This window comes from Dipodomys ordii, unplaced genomic scaffold, assembly GCF_000151885.1.
Source record: "Dipodomys ordii isolate 6190 unplaced genomic scaffold, Dord_2.0 Scaffold219, whole genome shotgun sequence".
Lineage (NCBI taxonomy): Eukaryota > Metazoa > Chordata > Mammalia > Rodentia > Heteromyidae > Dipodomys > Dipodomys ordii.
Genome location: NW_012267435.1, coordinates 601092 through 625145, shown reverse-complemented (window position 1 = coordinate 625145; position 24054 = coordinate 601092). Strand labels below are relative to the sequence as shown.

Genomic DNA, 24054 nt, shown 5'->3' with positions numbered 1-24054 from the left:
TATACATATACATATGTACATGTATATATGTATATATACATGTACATATGTATATGTATATATACATGTATATATATACTATATATACTTAGTTCAGCTACAGTACCTAGACAACTGGTAAAATAACAATCTGGATGCTTTTACAAAGGAAGTTTTTAAAAGAGATTAACATTTAAGTAAGTAGACTTTTAGTAAAGCATATTACCTTCCACAATGTTGGTGGGCTACATAAATAAGTTGAAAGCCTTAAGAGTAAGAGACTGACATTCTGAAGAAAAAGGAATTCTGCCTCTAGACTGCCTCTATACTGTGATATGTAAGCTCAGTTTTTCCACAGGTCTATAGTTTGTGGGTGTGCCCTACAGAATTCAGACTTGCCAGTCTCCACAATCATTAAGCCAGCCAGTTTCCCTAAAATAAACTAGCTTCTTTGCCTCTGTCTCTTAGGGTTTTTTCCCTCTCCCTCCTTCCCCTCATCACATATGTGTGTGTATGTGTTTGTGTATTCTCACACTCTGCTTATTGATTCTGTTACTCTGGAGACCCTAATGCAGATTTTAGAACTGAGAGTTCTAGAAGAGAATCTTAAGTATTTTGAAGTTTCTGAAATTGGTTTCCTAGTATATTTGTATTTAAAGGTGCTAATGATCCTATTTCCAGTAGTAAAAAGAGCACTGATAGTTAATGGTATGATTTGGCAACAGAAATACTGAAGATTCCTAGCAAAATACTTAAAAGATACAAGATTCTGTGTACAAGATTCATATGTAAATGAATTACTTTTGTCCAAATGTAATACTAACAAAATATCCAGACTGATGTTATCTGTGCTAGACAAAGGGGGGAAAGAAAAGGATGAGCTTTGAATGAGATTTGAATCCCCAATCCAATCACTGCATAAACCACCTCAAGGTCTCTGTATTTGCCCTGAAAGAACCCCTTACTTCCTAGTCATAGACTGAAGAAAGATTGCTGAAAATTAAATTTAGAATTCATCATATGAGTAGCCAAACAACAATGCATATTGAATTGCCAGTTTTACAGAGTATCTGCTGTTAAAGCAAGGGCTGACTATAAAGGAATGGGATGTGAGAGATTGGAATAAAGGTCATATAAGACTTGGGAAAAGCCTGGGGACACTGAAGTTCTAAATTCTCAAGTCTTCACAAGTAGAAGCAGACAGTCCATTTCTACTTGAGATTGACCCTATTTTGCCTGAAGAAACTATAATGGCCCACTCTGAGGGATTTTTGCAGGGATATGCAGGGATTTGGGTTGCCTTTCCCTTTTATAAGATATTACACTGGTCAATTACATTGATGAAAGTGCACCAAATGGATCCACCAAGCAAGAATTAGTTCTAGAGGCACAAGGTCAGAGCTACTTGTATATGTGTGATCTAAGAAAGATCCTTTTCTATTGGTGGTTATTTTCTTTGACCAGGCATGCAGCTTCAAGAGGGATATGTATAGAATGGAGTGGGGGAGGGGAGAGAACACCCAAGTAGCCATCAGGTTCGGCTAAATCTTCCTAGTGATCAATGGGGTGAGAGACAGCCACAGCCAGATTGCTTTATATCTGACCCCTACCATTTCTCCTAGCCACAAGCTAGACTCAAAATCCCAGAAGATACAAGGTACAAAGTGTCTGCCATGAGAAAGGGTCCTACATCACAGAAGAATGATATAATTTTTTCCAATCTATATAGACTAGAAAATAGGGACCAGGTGTAGGAACCTCTATCCCTGCATCTTGTGTTTGATGATGGCACTAGTCTCAAGAATCCCTTCAGTAACTTGAAATTGCTTTTGACTTACTGTTTTTCTAGGTAGAAGCAGTTCCAGTGGCTTCTGCTTGGCTTTTTCTATCATAATGATAGGAAAGGTTAGGTAAGGTCAAGGTAAAGGTAAAGGTAAGGTAAGGTAAAGGATCCAATATGGGGATTCTACCGTATTTCTAAGTACTATTTCAGTTAGCAATGTTGTATTCCAAAATTGGGAGAGTCATGACAGTACGATTTTGGAGACCTAATGGGCCCGCTGAGACAAATTGGAAGTAAAATTCCATTGACCATCAGACCTCCTTAAGTCTCAATTCTGACTATTGCCATTCCCCCCACCCCTACTTCTCCCCAAATCTCACGAGATATCATTTGCTTTTAGGTGGCAAGACCAACAATACACCTTCAATTAACCTACCAACTGGGGAGCTACCAGCTGTCTAGCCCTATGTAATAATCTAATTTGCATGGATTTTGGTTACCTTTTCCTTTTACAGATATTACACTGGTCCATTACATTAATGAAAATGCACCAAATGGACCCACCAAGCAAGAAGTAGTTATTCTAAAAATATATCTGCATATCAAAGGGGAGGAAATAAATCTCAAAAAAAAAACTCAGGAGTTCAACCTCAGTGAAATTCCTAAAAGTCCAGTGTTGTGGGACATGCTGAGATACTCTTTCTAATAAGAATAAATTGTTTTGACTGGCCTATTCCACATCCAAGAAAAAGGCACAATGTATAGCAAGTCTGTTTGGATCCTGGAAGCAACACATTCCTTACTTGGATGTGTTCCTCAAGCTTACTTACCAAGTGATTGACCTAATAAGCTACTGGCCTTGAGTATTGCCTAGGATAGAAGACTGCCTGTTAACAGGTCCAGGCTGCTATGCAAGCCTCTCTGCCTCTGGGACTGTATCATCTAGCAAATCCAAGGTTGTGTGAAATGACTGTGGCAGATGGGGATTCTTTCAGGAGCTTTTGGGAGGTCCTATAGGTTAAGTCTAACATATACCTCTAAGGATGAAAGCCATCCTCCACAGGTACTTTCCATTTGGAAAACAGTTCTTGGCTTATGGAATTTGCAGTGGTTATAGATAGACTTGGGTAAGCAGAGATGTGGCTCAGGTGGTAAAGCACTAGCCTTGAATGAAAGCTCAGGGACAGAGCCCAAGCCCCAAGTTCAAGCCCCAGAAACAACCCCCCCCAAAAAAAGGAGCGAATGAATGACAGTGAAGGGTTTGAGTCCAATCAAGATATATTGTATGCATATATGGACACGTCAAAATGAAATCCCTTTGTCATCTAATTGATGCTCCTAAAAAATGTGGGAATTTTTTTTAAATATAAAGGCTGTCACATTGTCCACTAGGTGGCAATACCTTCCAGGGCTAGGGAAAGGTTCTCTAGAGGTGGTAAATGCTGTTCAGTATATGGTGCTTTTTCTTCCATCATGAGGATTCATAAGTCCAGGATACAAAGTGTAGCATCACTTGCTATCTGCCTGCCATCACCAAGGATAGGAGATAAAGTTGTTGTTTCTTGCTCTTGTCACCTTATATTCTCCCTGCCTGCAGGTCTCAGTTCTTTCATCATCATCATTACCTTTAAATAGGTGTAAAAAGGTCTTTCAATTCCACATGTCAGGTCACAGTTCTAAAGGCAGGAAACACAAAAATAATTCCACCAAAATGGAGATTAAGAGTGCTACTCAGCCACAAAGGGCTCATTGTGCCTCTGGATCAAACTGCCAACCTGTGTTATTGATCCTGACTATCAAGGTGGAAGCTGGACCATTTCCTCACAAAACAGATAAGGAAAGGTATCTCCGGAATACAAGAGATTGCTTAGGCCATCTCCTAGTAATATCATACTTTAAAGTGTTAGAAACTATAACTTCCTAATCTATGCATTTCTGCTAAGGTCATACCACTAGGAATATTAAGGTCTGGTTCAGCCCTCATGTAAAGAACTACAATCAGCTGAGATGCTTGCTGTAGGCAAAGGAAATGTGGAACTCTAGAAGGTAGCTTAGTAGCTGTAACACATGACTAGTTATATAAATAAGTATATGTCATGAGTATATATATAATCATAAGCTGGTTTCCTTCTGGCTTATTAATGTAAGATTTTTATATACTTTATATACTATTTACATCTTAATACTTAACTTACATGATATTAAGCAGAACAGTAAATACTATCCCAGGACTTTGCATACATTTGGGGTTAAAAGGGTTAGTCTGTTTCTAATTGTATGCATGATAGTTGTATCATGTAAAATGGAAATATGACCTTGTTATTATATTTATCTGGAGCCTAAGTAAGGTTTCAGGAGATGAGTATGACTGTCCTGTTGACAAGGAGTAGACCATAATGGTTACTTTTATATGGTAACTTGGCTATGTTATAGTAGCTAGATATTTGGTCAAATAGTAATATAGATTTTGCTGTGAATATACATTTCAGATGAGATTGTCATTGAATTCACTAGACTTTGGGAAAAACAGATTACTCTCCATTATGTGAGTGGTCGTTATCTGTCATTTAAAGGCCTCAAAGGCAAACAGTTCACCCTACTTTCTAATTCTAACTGCCACATAATTCCCACTCCCTAGCCTATCTGTCTGCTCTCAAGATTTCAGGCCCATTACCCCTTTATAACGAATACTTACTGTCTTTTTTGTCTTTCTATACAAAGATATCTCACTGGTTCTGTTTCTCTGGAAAACCCTATCACATACACACACATACGCATACACACACGGAAATATCAAAGCTTAAATTTATATTTTAGGAAGCACTCTCATCATTTTAAAGCTTTTCAAGAATAGGTCTTTAGTGAAATTAAACATTTTCTTAAGTTTAAAATTACTTAAAAAATATTAACCTAGTTGTAAAGCAGAGACAGGAAGATCACAGTTCAAGGTCAGTATAGGCCAAAAAAGTTAGCAAGATTCTAACACAATTAACAAGCCAGGCTTGGTGATATATTCCTGTAATTCCAGCAACAAAGGTAGGTAGGCGTACAGTCTGCGCCAGTCATACAAAGAACCCATGACTCTAGCTTAAAAAACATAACAAACAAAACAAAAAACCCAAAAAACCTAAGCCAGGCTGGCATTGGTAGCTCATACCTGTAATCCTAGCTACTCAAGAGGCTCAGATCTGAGTATTGGAATTTGAAGGAAGCCTAGGCAGAAAAGTGCTTGAGATTCTTATCTCCAATTAACCACCAAAAAAGCCAGAAGTGGAGCTATGGACCAAATGATAGAGCACTAGACTTCGGCAAAAGAATCTCAGGGAAAAATGGCAAAGCCCTACCCCAGGACAGGCAGGCACACACGCACGCACGCACCCACACACACAACAACAACAACAACAACTAAAGCAAAAAAGGGGCTGGAGGTGTGGCTCAAAACAGCACTAGCCTAGCAAGGTACTGTGTTCATACCTTAGTATCACTAACTCCCCCCCCCAAAAAAACTGAGAATATCTGAAGATATTTATATTGGCACGTAGGAAAAAAATAACATGATCACTCAAAACAAAAAATGGCTGAAACATACATCGTGAGCTCATTTGTTGAAATGCTCTAGGATTTTCTACTGCAATTCTAAGGAATTAAATTACTTTTCCAGTGTTGGGAATTGAAGCTAGGACTTCATTTATACAAGGCAAGCACTCTAACTACTCTAAGCTATATCCTCAATCCTTGAATACTTTTTGCATGTGTGTGTGTGTGCTAGTACTCGGGCTTCAATTCAAGGCCTCATACTCCCACTTGGCTTTTTGCTGAAGGCTGGTGCCCTACCATTTGAGCACTCCTCCACTTCTAGCTTTTTAATAGTTAATTTAAATTAAAAAAATCTAATGGACTTTTATGCCTAGGCTGACTTCAAACCTCAATCCTCAGATACCAGCCTCCTGAGTAACTAGGATTACAGGCATGAGCCTCTGGGGCCTAGCTCCTGAAATGCTTTTTAAAAGAAATAGAACAAAACATCAACAATAACAAAACTCTCAAAAACCCAAGACTCATAGTACACACATTATTTCCTAAGATAGGAAGGGGGGGAGCTAAAAATACCAATGGAAACATTGAATATTCAAAAGTAGTATTCTGAGCCAGGTGCTGCAGCTTGGGCAGGAAAGCCCCTAACACTCTTATCTCTAATTAACCACCAAAACAGCAAGAAGTGGATCTGTGGCTCAAGTGGTAGAGCACTAGCCTTCAGTAAAAAAAAAAAAGAAAGAAAAGAAAGGAAGGAAGGAAGGAAGGAAGGAAGGAAGGAAGGAAGGAAGGAAGGTCAGGAACAGCACCCAGGCCCTGTGTTCAAGCCCCATGACTGACAAAAAAATGTATTCTGAGTCAAATATAGAAGCCTTCCAAAGCTAAACAGCAAAACACTGGAAGCAATCCTGTAACAATACCACAACTATTGTCAAGAAAGTATTTAGTCTAAAGATATTCTGACACTTTTACATTCCAACTCAAGAAGGAACTATATTCTTTTACAAGACAAATATATGCTAAAACTGCTTTCCCTACTTTTACTGTAGGGCATATTAGACCTTAAAATCCCATCCTCTTGTGCTGAACAAACTGACTTGCCTGTCCTACAGTCTCATACCTAGGAATTTACTATTTCTACTGTATCTTTTCTATAGTGGGCCTTGAGCACTCTCTTGGCTATTAAGAGTTTTGTTTTGTTATGTTTCGTTTTGTTTGTCAGTCGTGGGGCTTGAACTCTGGGCCTGGGTGCTGTCCCTCAGCTCTTCAGCTCAAGGCGAGCGCTCTACCTCTTGAGCCACAGCACCACTTCTGGTTTTCTAGTGGTTAATTTGAGATAAGAGTCTCAACGGATTTTTCTGCCTGGGCTGGCTTTGAACCTCGATCCTCAGATCTCAGCCTCCTGAGTAGCTAGGATTACAGGCATGAGCCACTGGTGCCCAGCTTATTCACAGTTTTTAGTTGTTGTTGTTTTAAGACACAGGCTGTTGCTATCTCTTAGCTTTTTCACTCAAGGTTATTCCAGCTAACCACTTCAGGAGGCTCAGATCTGAGGATTGGGTTTGAAGGAAGCCTAGGCAGAAAAGTCTGTGAGATTCTTATCTTTAATTAACCACCAAAAAAGCCACAGCTCCACTTTCAGCTTTTGGAGGGTTACTTGGAGATAAAAGTCTCATGGATTTTCCTACCAGAACTGACTTCAAACCTAGATCCTCAAATCTCAACCTCCTGTGTAGCACCCACCTGGGCTATTCTGGTTTATGACCAATTACCTAATTGGTTTTTGTAGGAGTAGTGACAATATTGTCCCTATGATGTTTTCTTTGATTTAAAATTATATGTACTAATTCATTCATGCCAAAGAGAATATACTTCCAGTACCATTATGAGGGATTTTTCATAGTGCCTTACATAGCATGCTTGTTGTTACTTAAACTGATGCATATACAGCTTTCATAGTAAAACAAGGGGAAATATATTTATAAAGTAAGCCAGGTGTGGTGGCTCATAGATATAATTCCAGCTACTTAAAAGGTAGATAGGAGGATTCTGGTTTGAGGCCAGCCTGGGAAAAAAATTAGAGAGGCCCTATCTCAGCATCAAACCAGGTATGGTAGTTCCTGACTATAAATTTATCTATATGAGAGGCAAATGCAGGAGGATTTCAGTTTGATGCCATCTCCAGGCAAAAGCAAAAGACCCTTTCTGAAAAATAACTAAAGCTCAAGAGAACTGTAGGCATATGTCAAGTTTTAGAGTACCTGCCTAGCAAACACGAGGCCATGAGTTCAAACTTCAGTACCACCAATAGATCAGATTATATAGATACTGCTTAATGATACCAATTCTGAAAATTATTTAAGTGAATACTGTCTTTCCTTTACCATGGAAAATATAGTCAAGAATTTCATTTAAGGGGCTGGGAAGGTGGCTCAGTGTTGGGGGGTTTGCTTTGATGCCTGAGGCCCTGGGTTCGATTCCTCAGCACCACATAAGCAAAAAGAAAAAAGCCGGAAGTGGCGCTGTGGCTCACATGGTAGAGTGCTAGCCTTGAGCTGAAGAGCTGAGGGACAGCACCCAGGCCCAGAGTTCAGGCCCCACGACAGGACCCAAAAAAAAAAAAAAGAATTTCATTTAAGATAGGGTCTCACCATGTTTCTCAGGTTGGTCTTGAACTCATTGGACCAACTGATCCTTCCACCTCAGCCTCTTAAGCAGCTGAGACTATAGGGATGTACCACCATGCCAAGCTAAGAATGTTTGTTAAAAACAAATGACAGCATTTCGGCCTGACAGTTTTTTTCCAGAACATAAATACTACAAATACCTATACTTCCACAAAAGAAACCCACAAAGCATGTCAATCATTTGGCCTAACACCTTTACTATTTCTTACCAGGTCCCGTTGATCTTCTTGTACCAAATCCATTTTGTGAACCAAGCAAAAGATTTTGGCGTCTGGAGAGTTCTGTAGAATGGCTTCCAGGCATGACTGGTAATAGTGCATGTCCTTCTCAAGTTCCCGGCTCTCCACATCAAAAACATAAATCAGAACCTCTACATTTCGGAAGATGTTGTCACGTTGGCTAGTGAAATAATTTTCCATGAAGGTGTCTTGTCTGTTTAGAAAACAAAATCTAGATAGTAAGCAAGCCCTTGGTTCAATTACTCCTACTTACGATCTATTTTTGTTAAGTGAAAAATAATCTATGACTTTAATTTAGAGAAAATAATAGCAAACAGGTTGGAGGATCTTGAGCCTTGAGCCAAAATTTACAAACTTGTATCCTCTCTGCCCATTCCTCAAGTCCTGAACACACTGACATTCTCCGTTCCTCTTGTGGCCGATTTGTAACCCATAGGGGTGTGGGGGGGGTCCTGGGGTTTGAATTCAGGGCTTGGGTGCTGTATCTGAGCTCTCTACCACTTGAGCCACAATGCCACTTCCAGCTTTTCCTGAGTAGTTGATTGGAGGCAAGTCTCGTGGACTTTTCCTGCCTAAGCTTACTTTGAACCTCAATCCTTTGATCTCAGCCTTCTGAGAGTAGCTAGAATTACAGATGTGAGCCACCAGCATATAGCTGTGCATGATTTTTAATTGATGCATTAGTTTCCTAGATAGCAAGGTAATAATAATAACCCCATAACTCCTCAGCTTTTCTTTTTAGTATTGGGGTGCAGACTCAGGGCCTCATATACTCGCTCAACTTGCTTGCTCAGCTGGCACTCTACACTTGAGCCATGTACCCAGCCTAGATTTTGCTGGTTGGTTGGAGATGGAGTCTCACATTCTTTTCTGCCTGGGTTGGTATTGAACAGTGATCATCCAGATCTCAGTCTCCTGAGTAGCTAGGGTTACAGGTATAAGCCACCAGTGTTCAGCCAATTTCTCATCTTGAAAAGAATGTTAGATGCTCAGTGAACATTTCCTGAATCAATACCGTACTAGCCAAATATTCTAAAACATGAAAATTACTTTAGTGATAACCTTTTAGCAGAATGTTATTCTTTGCTGTTTAATCTGAGTTCCACTTCCCAAAATGTTCTTCAGTTAACTTCTGAAGAGCAGAAAACAGCAGCATTGTATAGTAGGGGGAAAAGTCAGGAATCTAGGTTCAATGTTATGCACCTGCTGCTAATTAGTGTGTGACCCTGGGAGAATCATAATCTCCCCAGACTTCAGTTGTCTTACCTGTAAAAATAAACATCACATCTTAGTCTCCAAAAGCAAAGGACTTGGACTGATTTCTTAGTATAGATTAGAGAAATAGAAGTAATAATGAGAAATGGTTGCTAGACTGTTATGTGATCCATCTGCTCACAGGAATGGGATCATTTTCTTAGAGACTAATTATTACATTATTCTTTCAAAAAATATTAACTGCGCACCTATTCTATATATGGCTGGGAAATATTGAGTTGGCAATAATATGATTTTCACTTTGCATATATTATCTTCTGGTCATCAAAATAACCCAGTAAGTTGGAATCATTACTTTCCCTCTTTTTTTTGTGGTTGTTGTTGTTGGTCACGGGGTTGAACTCTGGGCCAGGGCGCTGTCCCTCAGCTTTTCAGCTCAAGGCTAGAGCATCTACCACTTGAGCCACAGCACCACTTCCAGTTTTCTGGTGGTTTATTGGAGACAAGAGTCTCATAGACTCTTTTGCCCAGGCTGGCTTTGAACCATAATCCTCAGATCTCAGCCTCCTTAGTAGCTAGGATTACAGGCATGAGCCACTGGTGTCCAGCTACTTTCCCTCTTGTACAGATGAAGAAGCTGTAGCTCAGAAGCTCAGCTTCTGATCTGTCCAAGATAACACACTAACAGAACTGAAATTAAACCCTAGTGTAACTCTAGTGCTTGCATTCCTAGTCACTGGGTATTGTACAATGCTGTTTCAGCACAAAGATGCAAATAACCATAGGACAGAGAGTAACATCAACATACAATCACAGTGAGTGTGCCTTAGTGATGGAATATTTTCTGAGTGCCTTGTCATGAGAGAAAACATTGTCTCCTTCTTGTCCAACAACGGGTAACTCAGAATAAAATCTCAGCGCTAAGCCTACTTTTAGATAATGATGAAATAACTAAGAACGAAATAGTCTGGTATAATGATAGTAAGACCTCTCTCAGCACTGGTATTGGACCATCTGAGACACAAATCTAACTTATGTTCTTGCAAAACAAGGGATTATCTACCCATACTACACATACTTAGGTCAAGCATGGAGCTTGTATTAGAGCTATTTAAACACATCACAAACAAAGGATATTTGCACAAACTTAGAGATCTTTATCCATGAAGAAATTTCTACCCAATGTACCTATTACAAGTGACAGTTCCTCTAAGTGTATTTGCCATGCTGACTGTATAAGATGTCATGAGTATTATCATCAATTTCACAAACAAATAAGCAGATGGTACTTACCCACCACAATCCCATAGGTTCAAAACCAGGTTTCCCAGAAATCGGACATGAGAATGTTCTACATCAACTGGAAGACAAATATAATAAATCTAGTAATTGAAGCAAGCACAGTAAAATTTAAGACAAGCAAAGCACTAGCCCACGGACTTTAGAAGGACCAAAGTGGAGTGAAATGCTCAAAGCCACAACAAGAAGGTGATTTTCAGCTTAGTAACGTGGTTTAGTGGCAAGGAGGGCACAACTAAACTAACTTCAGCTATGTAAGTCATTTTACATTTTAGTAGTTTAGTACTCAGTGCAGAAACAATCTCCAATTATAATAACAATGTTAAAATTTAACATGTAAGACAATGACATAAACCACTTAATAGATTGTCCTGTTCCACCTGCACTTACCAATTTCCCTCACAAAAATAAAACAAAAACAAAAATCAAACATAAAACATTGCAAAACTAGTTCCTGTACAGATTTCCCTTTCAGTTAATGATGCTACTTTTTCCCCATTTCTGACATCTCTGTCCACATTCAATTCAATTGTAATCTCTCTTAATTCCATTCTTTACTTAACCCACCACCATCATTAAAGAAGGCCCTTTTCATCTCATGCCTAAACTGCTACTAGAGCTCCATAACTGACAATCTTACCAGAAAGACTTATCCACTTTACTTCCTCCTAAAGGCTATTGGCATGTTCATCTTCTTAACACTACTTTGAACATATCACTCCCCATTCAAAACACTTTCAATGGCTTCTCCAAGCCTAAAAGGGCATTCAAGGTCCTTCACAATTTAGCTTCCAATCTATCTTTATATTCCCCCAATAAATCATATTAAGGAAGCCTTTCACTTGAGTCCAATTCCGTTTATTCACAGTCCTCCCAAATCCCACTAACTCCCCAACCCTCAAAATACTTTACACATCAGGGGTCGCAAACTTGCTCATAAGAGCCTGGCCAGCAAAGGTACACCCTCAAAGCTGGCCACAGAATATTGGCTCAAGGTTACCAGACCTTTCATTTTTTTCATTAATAGTAGGAAATGCAGGTTTTAAAGGAAACTTTTACATGTAACAACTAACTCCAATTTTTCTTAAACAATATGTAGGCCAAACAAAAGTATCTATAGGCCTTATTCAGCACAAAGATTATCTGTTTGCGACCTCTGTCTCACATTTCCCTCCCCCTATACTTAGCCTATTCTGTTGTTCTGCTGGAAAGGCCTCCCCATTTTCTTTGCAAAGTTATATTTACCTCTTAAGACCCACAGTAAATCCCACCTCCTCTGAAAGCCCTGCCTGGAAATCCCCACTTACCGTCCTCTCTCCCTCTGAATTCATCCAAACATTTAGTAACAAGCATCTACTCTCTGCCAGGCACTTAAGATTCCCAAGGAAAAACTAAATTTTTATGCCCCAAATTTCTCAAAGTCTAGTAATTGTTATCTACACAATTTAATGGGACAGATTCATCACCTAGTATCATTTCTTCTTTGACTACCTCCAAGCTGTTGCTTTGACTGCTAGCTACGTTTTGTGCAATTTTATCTTCTCATAATCTAGATCACAGCCAACAAAGTATTATGGAATAAAGCATAAACATTTTGGAGTCAAAGAGACCTTAGTTCAAGTATCAGTTCCACCTCTGTGTGATCTTGAGCAAGTCATTTAAGATCTGGGTATTAGCTTCTACTCCTATTTTAAAAAAGAAAGAAGGGGCATAATACTGACCTCCCAGAATTACTGGGAGGATTCAATGAGTGCCTGGCACATAGTAGGTACTAAAACTACTTCCCTTCTCCCCTTTAATTCCCCCTCCTTGGAAAAGGAATCATATCTTACATGTCTTTGTATTTCCAACAGAGTCTACGAGAGAGTAGGTGCTCAAACTGCTATTAATTTGAAGACTATGTATACGGTCTAGTACTAAAAAAAAATGGAAAGAAGTGCTACTGAGAAAGGGAAAGACAATAACAAAAGAAGTGACAGGATTCAGTGACTGTTTAGATAGGGGGCACATGGGATAGAAATCTGGTTTCTATTCCCATGTCACAGCAATAGCTTTCATCAAGTGACCAATGGCCCCATTACCAAATCCAGTGGACATTATAGTCCTTGTCTTACTTTCTGCAGTATGACACTGTTGACTACTCTCTTCTCAAAAAAAAACTTCTCTTGGTCTCTAATATTGTACCTACAAACTTTCTGGAATTCTCCTTCATAGGCTCCTATTCTTCTTTCTATCCCTTAAATGTTAGAGTTCTTCAGGACTCCATCCTTGGTCATCTTTGTATTCTTCTCCAAGACAAGATCATCTATTCATATTGCTTTAGTTTCCACTTGGGATATACAAGTGGTATAGCCTTTTCTCCTACCTTTCTCCTCTATTGTACATCTTCACTTAAAGAAATAAACAAATATCACAAATTCAAAATATCCATCTGGAACCCATCTCCTCTTTCTTCCCACAAACTCTATTCCTCTTTCAATGTTCTCCACTTGAGTGGAGATGCCTAAGTGAAAAAACTCTAGTTCTGTTCTTTCTCTCACTATTCTCACCAAATCTAATAGTCAAATTCTACTGACTGGACCGCTTTAAGTATACTGCAAATCCCTGAACTTCTCACCATCTCTACCACTACTAGCCTAACCCAAACCAAGCCCCTGTCATCTCTTACTTGGTCTACTAAAGTAAGTTAATTATTTTCTATTGTTTCTATACTTGCCTCCCTCCACTCTGTACTCCATATTATACACAGAATGACCTCTCCAAGAGGCAGACTTTTTGAGTGTGTGTGATGATCCTGGGCTTGAACTCAGGATCTAGGCTAGTCTTTGAGGCTTTTTTTTTCTGCTCAAAGCTAGTATTTTACCACTTGAGCCACAGCTCTACTTCTGGCTTTTGGGTGGTTAATTTGAGATAAGAGTCTCACAGACTTTCCTGCTAGGACTGGCTTCAAAGCACAATCCTCAGATCTCAGCCTCTTGTGTAGCTAGGAGTACAAGTGTGACCTACTGGTACCTGGCAAAGAGAGAGATGTTTATTCCATTCTTCAAAAAGAAAAGGAATATGTCTCTTTGTATATGCATAAATGTATATGCCAATAAAGGTCATTTGGTAACCTCTGAACTACTAAAGTTCAGGAAATTGCCTTTACAGTGAAGGAGAGAATAGACTTTCTACATTCTGTAGTGTTTGCATTTCTCACAAATATTACTTTTGTAATTAATATTGGAAATAGGAAATAATCAAATATAAATCTGATTGATAAACTTTCAGTTTAAAACTAAGGGCCTTCAGTTCAAACTACCAAACTTGGCATAGAAAGTATTTTTTGTTCTACTCTCACTTCTTGCTCTCCACTTAGCCTTAAGATCCCTATACTACCTGTGCTTTGCCTCTTCTGTCTACTTGTTATGAGAGTTAACTGAAAAGGAACCAAGAACAGAATTTTGGAGACTCATATACATTTATGGGGCAGAAAGAAGAAAATATTATCATAAATATTATCTTTCTTTTAAAAAAGTAGGGCGGGATGATTAAAGATAAAGGAAGCAAACCAGGGTAATAAAAGCATTAAATAAAAACCAAGAGAACAGAGAATTTTGAGAAGGGAGGAAATCTTGGAGCCGTCAACAGTGTTTGGGTCTGAAACACCTCAGAATCATATTTTTAATGACAAATTTACTATTTCCACAAAACATTTTAACATCCACCTAATAAGTTAATAGCATCATCATTTCTTTCCTTCAAAGTTTAAAACACAGTAGGCTATAAGTGTCACAAAATAAAACTGGACTTTTTCAGGAATGACAAATTAGGAACGCACTAACACATTATAGTCAAACAATATTTTTTAAGTATTCTTTTACTACTTTTAAAGAAAGAAACTGAATAAAAAAGATTTATCAAGTTAAAACCAATGCAATATATGCATTTTGAACCAGTCTGTATGTTTAGCAATAAAACCTCAACCTTTGTTCAGTGACACAACAAACTAGTTCATGATACACTAAAGCCTTGGGGCCAACATAACATTTTAAAGTATTTTTTACTACTTTTAATGAAACAGAAATTAGAGCGTTATCAATAAAGTTCCCACCTGAGAATCCTTAAGGTCAAAAGTCCTGTACCATTCAGTATCTGGCACACAGGAAGCTACAGAAACATACTTGTAAAATAAATGGCCTACTTTAATGAGTAGGATTCATATAATGAACAATGTTTTTCTCATAAAGGGTTGTCTAATTATGTCAAAACTACTTTTAGAAGTTTGACTAGTCCTGAAATTTTGATGGCAATACTATTCACTGGACTTGGTTATTAATTAATGCTGCTGATAAGCTAAAATCCCAGTTGATTTTTGGGGGGGGGCGGGGGAGTTGTGTTTGTTTTTTATTGTTGGTCGTGGGCCTGAACTCTGGGCCTGAGTGCTGTCCTTCAGCTCTTCAGTTCAAGGCTAGCACTCTACCACTAGAGCCACAGTGCCACTTCCAGCTTTTTCTGCTTATGTGGTGCTGAGGAATTGAACCCAGGGCCTCATTCATGAAAGGCAAGCACTCTACCACTGAGCCACCTTCCCAGCCCCAAAATCCCAGTTTTTGTATCACTGATATAGGAAAAAGTATTTCAATAAAATGTGCAGAATTTAAAACACAAAGAGAAAGAAGCCTGTTGGGAATTGTTAAGAGTAGTGTAAACCAGATAGGCTGTGATGTGATAAACAGAAGGTGAGCATAGAGTTGCAGTCTAGCTCTCAGATTTACTAGCTGAGTGAACATAATTTTCTGTCATATGTTTATCATCTCTCAGAAGAAAGTTACTATGAAGACTTAAGTAAATAAAACATTGTAGATGAACCTACCAACAGTTTGATAAATATTAGCTTCATGTAATCTATTGGAACCACACAAATACTAGGCCCAAATATTGAAGTTAGAAGAAAATAATTGTAAATGTTATCTATCAAGACAGATATTTGGCAAGCTGCCTTTTCAGGGGCCAGATGTCAGCTCTACATGTATGATATACCATAGAAACTATGATGGGATACTTATTCAATGTACAAAGCTAGGAAGGACAGTTCATATATCAGATGAGAGAATAAGTAGTCAAAATGATAACTGGATTCAACCCCTTTCCTATGGATAAAATCCTAAAGTGAGGACCTAAAAAACAGTGCCTTGTCTTGGCTTTCATAATTAACAAACACAGGGCATTGAAATATTTCATGAGCTAACAAAAACTGAGTCATTAAGTATAAATAAGAGCTTATGCATAGGCTTAAATACTAATTGCATAAGAATCAGAAGAATGTATATGTGTGTATTCTCATATATATATACATATATATGTATATACACATATATATGTATATATACATATATATGTGTATATACATATATATGTGTATATATATATATATATATGAATTGAAGTGCTTTTAGTATAATATAATGAAACCTACCCCTGACAAGGGTTACACTATGCTAACAGCAATGTAATGTCCAGAATAAGATATGTAATAGGCCCACTTTGCCCTGATCCAAAAACATCTGCACTCAAGTGTCGATTCAAAAATGCAAACATTTGAATAACTCCTTTAAAATACTTCAAAATTATGAGTCAAATGAGGAAGAGAGGCTAGTCATGGTGGCTCATGTCTATAATCCCATCTACTCAGAAGGCAGAGAATGGGTGACTGTGGTTCAAGGCCAGTCTAGGGGGGCTAGGAATGTGACTTAGTGGTAGAGTGCTTGCCTAGCATGCATGAAGCCCTGGGTTCAATTCCTCAGTACCATATAAGCAGAAAAAGCTGGAAGTGGTGCTGTGGCTCAGAGGGTAGAGTGTTAGCCTTGAGCAAAAGAAGCTCAGGGACAGAGTCCAGATCCCAAGTTCAAGCCCCAGAACTGGCAAAAAAAAAAAAAAAGCTGGGCTCCAGTGGCTCACATCTGTAATCCCAGCTACTCAGAAGGCTGAGATCTGAGGATTGTGGTTCAAAGCCAGCCCAGGTAAAGAAGTCTGTGAGACTCTTATCTCCAATAAATCACCAGAAAACCAGAAGTGGTGTTATGGCTCAAGTGGTACAGCGCTAGCCTTGAGCTGAAGAGCTCAGGGACAGCACCCAGGCCCAGAGTTCCATAGTTCAAGCCCCACAACCAACCAAAAACAAGCAAGGCAAGTCTAGGTAAAAAGCAATACTTTATCTGAAAAAATAAGTCAGGTACAATGGTGCATGTCTGTCATTCCATAAGGATGTGTAGGTGGGAAGCTGTAGACAAAAACATTAAGACTCTATCTAAAAAAATAACTAAAGCAAAGCAAAGCTAGGCACATGGCTTACGTATAGAATACCTGCATGAAGCTCTGAGTTCAAATTCTTTTTTTGCCTGTCTTGGGGCTTGAACTCTGGCCCTGGGTGCTATCTCAGAGCTGTTGTACAAAGCTGGCACTCTATCAATTGAGATACAACTCCACTCTGGCTTTTTTTGGTAGTTTTTTGTGGAGCCTCATGGACTTCCCTGCCCAGGTTGGCTTCAAACTGTGATTCTCAGATTTCAGCCTCCTGAGTAGCTAGGATTACAGGCATGAACCACTGGCACCTGGCTTCTGAGTTCTAATTCTAAAACATAAAATGAAGACTAGACAGAGAAACTAGGTATGTTTAACTGAATATGATTTGGGAGGCAGAAAATGACTAAGGATAAATTAAGACTTCGGATATACTCAAATATTTGAGGACAGACTATCAAAGAAATAGGTGCCCCAATAATGAAAGTCTAAACTTTCAAATCCCATAAGAAAAGAAATAAGGATTCCTTCTCCTTGGTATCCTAGGGTCTGGAGCATAATGTTACTATTCTTGACACCTTATAGAGTGACTTGTCCCATAAAGCATTCAGAATGGTAGAAACCCAGAACAGGAATGTTTGAATGCCAGTTAGGGCAATGACTCCCTCACTTAGAAGCTAAGGACCAAGGCAAAATCCAGACATTCTTTGCTGCTTGCAAAATGAAATGCCATTTAAGCTCAGAGACAAAGCAGTTCTCTCAAGGTGCTAGATTCACTGTCTTCATAGGTATGGCAGTACAGCAAGTCTATACTACCATTTGAATTATAAAGGGCAGTAATGTATTTCCCAAGTCAGAGTAAAAACTCCCATGAGAAGACCTATGTGTATCTAAAAAGAAAAGAAGAGTATAGAGCAGATTGGTCTCCCTCTTCCCTATTCTCATAGTTTACCTTTTCATGGGGACCAGAACTATTACTTAAAAAAAAATCTTAGGAGAAAAAAAAATCTTAGGAGATTTTACTATATGCTTGTTAATATCTATGAATTTCCCTTGGTGTAATATCAGTTAAAAACAAACATTCTCCCACAAAAATGAACAAAGCAAAAGTGTTTTTCTATGCTTTCTTAAGAAACAGCAGGACAAACAAGAAATTGGACAAGGGCATTCCACTTTGTAAGCAATTAACAACGTAAAAAAAAGCTTCCCAGGAAAGTAAGTAATAACCAGAATTAGGCCACATCACTCTGAGGAGAAGAGATGCAGAAGAGAAAAACATGCTCCAAAACAAATCCCTCAACCTCTGCATGCACAAGCTATGGCCATCAAGTGTGTTATGCAGATTATTAACAGTTAAGATCACCTCACTTCACAATAAGATAAAACATCTTACTTGTTGCACCAAGACGACGTGTGTCTCTGGCAATATAATTTGCAAAGATAATAGATCTCATGCTGGTCTTACCAGACCCACTTTTACCCATCAACAGCACCTACAGACAAAGTGAGGAAAAGAAAACAAAGGTTAGCAACCTAGAAAATATCTAGTGCACAAGGTCCGATTTCTCTCCTGAATTTGATCTTACACAGAAATGACTATCTCAACAACTAGGCACAAATACCAGTAAGTAACATGTTTCAAAACCAATGGTGAATTCAGATATACCTAGCATTCCAAGAGCCAATCACTTACCTGATCTCATTTTGGCAATAAAACTCCATTGAATTTATGCTAATATGTAATACTAACATATTTAGGCACAGGTTGGAGAAATATCATCGTGAGAGGAAACTAGTGTTTGATGCACTGAACCATCTAGCAGGGCATTTCAGTGTAATAAAGGTTCTTGCTCTTCCTGCTCAAGGGCAAACTTCCCATCTCTACCCTTGATCTCATTACTACTTCCATTTACCCCTACAATCACCCTATTATTAATTACATGGCCTCTCTTTTCTTGGCACTAGGCTTGAATTCAAGAGGTTCATACTCTTGTCTTTTTCTGCTCAAGGTTGGCATTCTATCACTTGAGCCATACCTCTACTTCAAACCCAGATATTGATATCTCAGCCTCCCAAGTGGCTAGGATCATAGGTATTAGGCACTAGAGTCTGACTCCTTCATGTTTTTAAAAGTTTCTCATGGCCTACAAGTTAAGTCCTCAAATTACTTATAATATACTTATAAGTATAGATCCAGTCTATACTTCTCTGTCCTTATCTCCTGCCCTTACAGGCCAGGGAAGCACGGGCCACATAGAACTCAATGACATATAGTCCTTTTTGTCATTGGTCCTCCTGAGAATTCATACTATTCTGTTAATAAGGTTCCATTGTCTTTTCTTTCATTTAAGTTTCACTTATCCTTCAAGACTTAGCTCAGTAATTATCTTCTCAAAAAGCTTCTCTGACCCCAGTGCCCCCCACTGACATAGGTGTCTTACCTCAGTCCCATGGTGGTACTGTTATATGATTGCAGACAATAATGTACTACGTATTTCTCACTACTCTAAGCCCTTGAAGGGCAGAGTGAGATCCTTTAGTGTCTCCAGTAACAGTAAAGCTACCAAAAACAAAGACACAAAGCAAGAGAGTTTGGGTGGGTATTTTTGTATTTTTCCTTGTTTTGGTAGTACTAGACTTTGATCTTAGAGCCTTGCAGCTTTGCTGTTGCTAGGTAGGTGCTTTACCATTGAGTCATGAATCTAGCTCCCAAATAATGTCTAGTGGAAAATAAGGCTTTATGTCATTACTAACATTTAATAGAAAGACAGCTATCAAAACAGAGGCTAAATATTCATGCACTAGAAAGGAATTGAATGAAATGACTTTAAGAGTCTTTTCATATCTAAAATTTATGAAATATTTTAAATTGCCTTGAATTTCAAATAAAAGGATACTTGTTCTACCTTCAATCCCAAGATACTTTGTCCAAATTCTTTTACACATATGGAGTACTAATGAAATGTAATTCACACAGACTTGATCCAATCTAAAAATGTATACAACTTCACTGCGTTAAGGAAATATCATTCCTAAGTCAGTCTAAAGTTGGTTTAGAACATTTTGTTTTTAGCTGAGTACCAATGGCTCACATTTGTAATCTTAGCTACTCAGGAGGCTGGGATCTAAGGATGATAGTTCAGAGATAGCCTGGGCAGGAAAGTCCATGAGTCTCTTATTTCCAATTAGCCAGCAAAAAACTGGAAATGGAGGTATGTCTCAAGTGTTAGAGCATCAGCCTTAAGAAAATAAACTAAGGGAGGGCTGGGAAGGTGGCTCAGTGGTAGAGTTCTTGCCTTGCATGCATGAGGCCCTGGATTCAATTCCTCAGCACCACATAAGCAGAAAAAGCCGGAAGTGGTGCTCTGGCTCAAGAGCTAGAGCACTAGCCTTGAGCTGAAGAGCTGAGGGACAACACCCAGGCCCAGAGTTCAGGCCCCAAGACCGACAAAAAACAAAAAACAAAAGAAAGACACTAAACTAAGGGACATCACCTAGGCCCTGATTTCAAGTTCAAGTACAGATATAAAAAAAGTTTGCTTTTGTCCTTTTCCAAATTTGTTAACTAAAAGACTACATAAATTTCTAGGATGCATTTTTTTATATATGTGTACACTATAAGATGATTAAATAAAGCTAATTTTTGCTCTTAATCATGTAAAAATTCCTGGCAGTATTAAAGCACTTTTATTAATAGCAACTTTAGACAAACTCATCAAGAACATTTCTGTAGCCCATCTGAACTACTGATAGACAAAGATAAGGCTAAAAACATTTATTTTGTTTTGTTTTAATAGAAAGATTTAACTTAATTGCTTATAAAAGGCCAATGATCATCATGTTAGGTACTAACTGAAGTGCTCCAGTAATTTAGTCACTCAAAATTCACAAAACAGGCAGGTAATATGAGATAGGAAATATTACCACCATTATACAAATGAAGAAACTGAAGCACCAAAAAGTTTAAGACATTAGCTCTAAAGATGAACCCTTAAGTGAATCTACCTAAATCCCAAGATGAGGCACAAAACCAGAGTACAAAGGAAAGAGTATCTAATTAGAGTCAGAAAAGTCATGCAATCTCCCAGAATGTTATCATTTGATATGGGCTAGAATAAATGTGCACGTAGAAGCTTCTCTATTGTATATATATGGTTTTGCCCAGTCAGATTTTTGTATTAAAAACTACACAACAGGCCAGGTGCCAGTGGCTCATGCCTGTAATCCTAGCTACTCAAGAGCCTGAAATCTGAGGATTGCTGTTTGAAGCCAGCACCAGAAGGAAAGTCCATGAAATTCATCTCCCATTAACCACCAGAAAACTGGAAGTGGCACTATGGCTCAAAGTGGTAGAGCACTAGCCTTCAGCGAGAAAGCTCAGAGACAGCACTCAGTCCCTAAGTTCAAGCCCCATGACCAACAAAAAAGAAAAAGCTGAACCAGGTGCTGGTGGCTAATCAAGAGGCTGAGACATGAGGACTATGGTTTGAAACCAGCCCTGTGGCTCAAGTGGTAAAGCAGCCTTGAGTGAAAAACTAAGGAACAGTAGCCAGTGCCAGTTCCAGTGTCAGTACCAGTACATGTGTGCGTGCGCACGCACGTACACACACACTCTCACCCACACACCTATATCAAACAGCAAATAAGGGAGGAAGAGTTAGAAAAACAACATAGAAGATTCCTACAACAGTCCAGGAAGAATGTTATATATGTGTGTACATATACACACATACTATATGCACAAATACTACAAATTTCCTGATTAGCAACTTTTTTACCTTTACCTTCATGTTTCTGATGTACCTGACACATCTTACCTTTTTCTTCATGGCTGTATTTGGTAGCACCCACCTGCAGATATAAATCAAAAGACAGTTTCCATGATCCAATTGCCTCAGAAACTGAAATGAATGAAATACAAATAAATGTGGATATGCAAGAGCATGTATAACACAACTGAGTATAGCTGTGTGGGATCTCAGCTGATCAGAGGCCCTCATTTTCTTAAATTATAAGTTGGATGTGGTTTCCCATCCCCTAAATACAAGCTCAGGAGATATCTCCTAGGAAGCATATTTAGGAATACAATGAGCCATTGAAATTCAAGATTCAGTTTCTGCCATTTTAAAAAATTAAAGCAACATATATGTGTCTTTTCATAAATCAATGTTTTCACATTTGAATCTTTTCTATTCTGGATAAGTATTTAAGTTTGAACTCAGAACCTCACATTTGTCAGTCAGGCACTCTACCAGTTAAGCCACACCCCAAGCCTGAATATTTGCTCTCTTTTCAAGGCAGCTTTGTATTTTTTAATGTGGTTTCTCATTTTTTAAATGTGGAAAGTATCATTGGTTCTTCACCTGTCCGTTCCAGGTCATATTTTACTCATCAGACACACAACATACATTTTACATAAATATTAAATTCATTTACAAATTAGCACAGAAAACACTGTAAAGCCAGTAAGCTGACCAGGGAAGATCAATCCTGTCCCTCATGTTATCCCCAACTACCTTTATTAAAAATTCAAAGCAATTTAGAACTCAATTACGCCCCCTCTCCAAATTCACTAGGAGTACCATCAGCCCCATTCCAAAAAGTGTTTCTACCCAGTTTGGCACCATTCCTTTTTTCAAAAGCATGCCATACTGCTAGCAATTTGAAGCGATATATCCCTGGGGGTGCGGGGGAGGGGATTCATCTACAACATTCTTTTCAATTAAAACACCCTCCCTTCCAGGTTTGAGATAGTACCCTTCACCCACCCAAGCGATCCTTCCGGTTCCCCTAGTGGAGGTTCCATTCTCGGCCCCAGATTCTCTTTCTCCATCTTTTTTTCAGAGTCAGATTCTTCCATCGTGCAACAAGTCCTTTTCAGTGCCTTCTAAATCCGTAGTACTTTTTTTTTTCTTGATCACCCCCCTCGACTGCCGACTCTCATTGCCTGCGGCCCCTCGGCTCTAGTATCGCCTCCGCCTTTGTCCACTGGGGGGCCGCTTTCCTCACCGTTACCTTTACCGCTCAAACTCGGTCTCTAGGCACGGCTAAGCAGGCAAATGCAAAAGCTGAGTGATTTCGGTGATGCAAAGGAAGAGATGGGAGATGAGAGGGAAAGGGGGGGGGGAGGGAAACAGTCGTTCCTAGTTAGGGCCTCACGCCCCAAGGTCTCCAAACCCAAAGGTGACTTCACCCGCAAAGACGTGCGGGACCGTGAAGGCGGTGGTGGCAGAAAGAGCTGGCCTATGCCCTGGACGGTGAATGCCTCGGAAGCAGCCGGCCAGTGGGTCCGGAGTTGGTTTTCCAGATGAAGTCCGCTAGCGGCGACGGCCGTGACGACCTAGCTGCCCGCCCTTCAGGAGCCCAGGTACCAGACCACAAGTCACCCAACTGCAGGCCGAGATCACGTGGGAACTCCCCGTAACCCAGAGCCTGTCACGTGATCGCTGCTGCCCAAGGGGAGGGTGGGCTGGGAAGAATACCATAGAGACTGCGCTGGGAAAAGCAGAGTGGTGTCCATCCGTGTCACGTGGTGCGCGTGCTCTCTGGGTCCGAGGCGGACCTGAAAGCCGAGAATTAAAGGGTCCCTAGCAATTCCAGTGCCTCCACGCTAGTGGATTTTACTGCAGCTTATTCTTACCGCTGGGAAAGAAAAGCACTGTTTATTTTCCTGCTCTTTACCATTAGTTCCTGTAAATGAGGTTATAATTAAATGAATTAATACATCTAAAGCGCTTAAAACTGTCTTTCACAGTTTGTTATTGTCAAAGCTCATAGAATTCACTAACTTTATAGACCATGATAATGACAATTTGTCTTGTGAAAGTTAAAATTTGTTCGTGACTTTACGTATCACTATTCCACAATACTGTGAAATATGTGAAATTTATGTAATCACCTAATCTCAATTTAAAAAAAAAAGTGAGAGAAGAGATTGGTTAGGAGCGATTGGTGACAATGCTGTCAGACACCTTGTACTCATATACTGTTTTGTAGAATGGGAACTTCTTTGTACAACTACTTAAAGATATAATAA

The 24054-nt window shown here is 39.1% G+C and overlaps 1 protein-coding gene across 3 annotated transcripts in view; it reads right to left on the bottom strand.

Annotated features, from left to right (window-relative positions):
* Rragb (Ras-related GTP binding B) overlaps positions 1 to 23344 on the bottom strand; it is a 35011-nt gene extending 11667 nt beyond the window's left edge. For 2 of the 3 annotated variants that reach the window (XM_013035749.1, XM_013035747.1), the window contains exons 1-5: positions 22787 to 23344; positions 21836 to 21869; positions 18412 to 18511; positions 10731 to 10797; positions 8193 to 8415 (exon numbers count right to left, since the gene is read on the bottom strand). In XM_013035749.1, coding sequence (XP_012891203.1) covers positions 8193 to 8415; positions 10731 to 10797; positions 18412 to 18511; positions 21836 to 21869; positions 22787 to 22878 — 516 coding nt within the window. In that variant the 5' untranslated portion in view covers positions 22879 to 23344. Of the gene's footprint in view, positions 1 to 8192; positions 8416 to 10730; positions 10798 to 12568; positions 12653 to 18411; positions 18512 to 21835; positions 21870 to 22786 lie in introns of all 3 variants that reach the window. The other variant, XM_013035748.1, reaches the window with a different exon arrangement.
* Between the last annotated feature and the right edge of the window lie 710 nt (positions 23345 to 24054).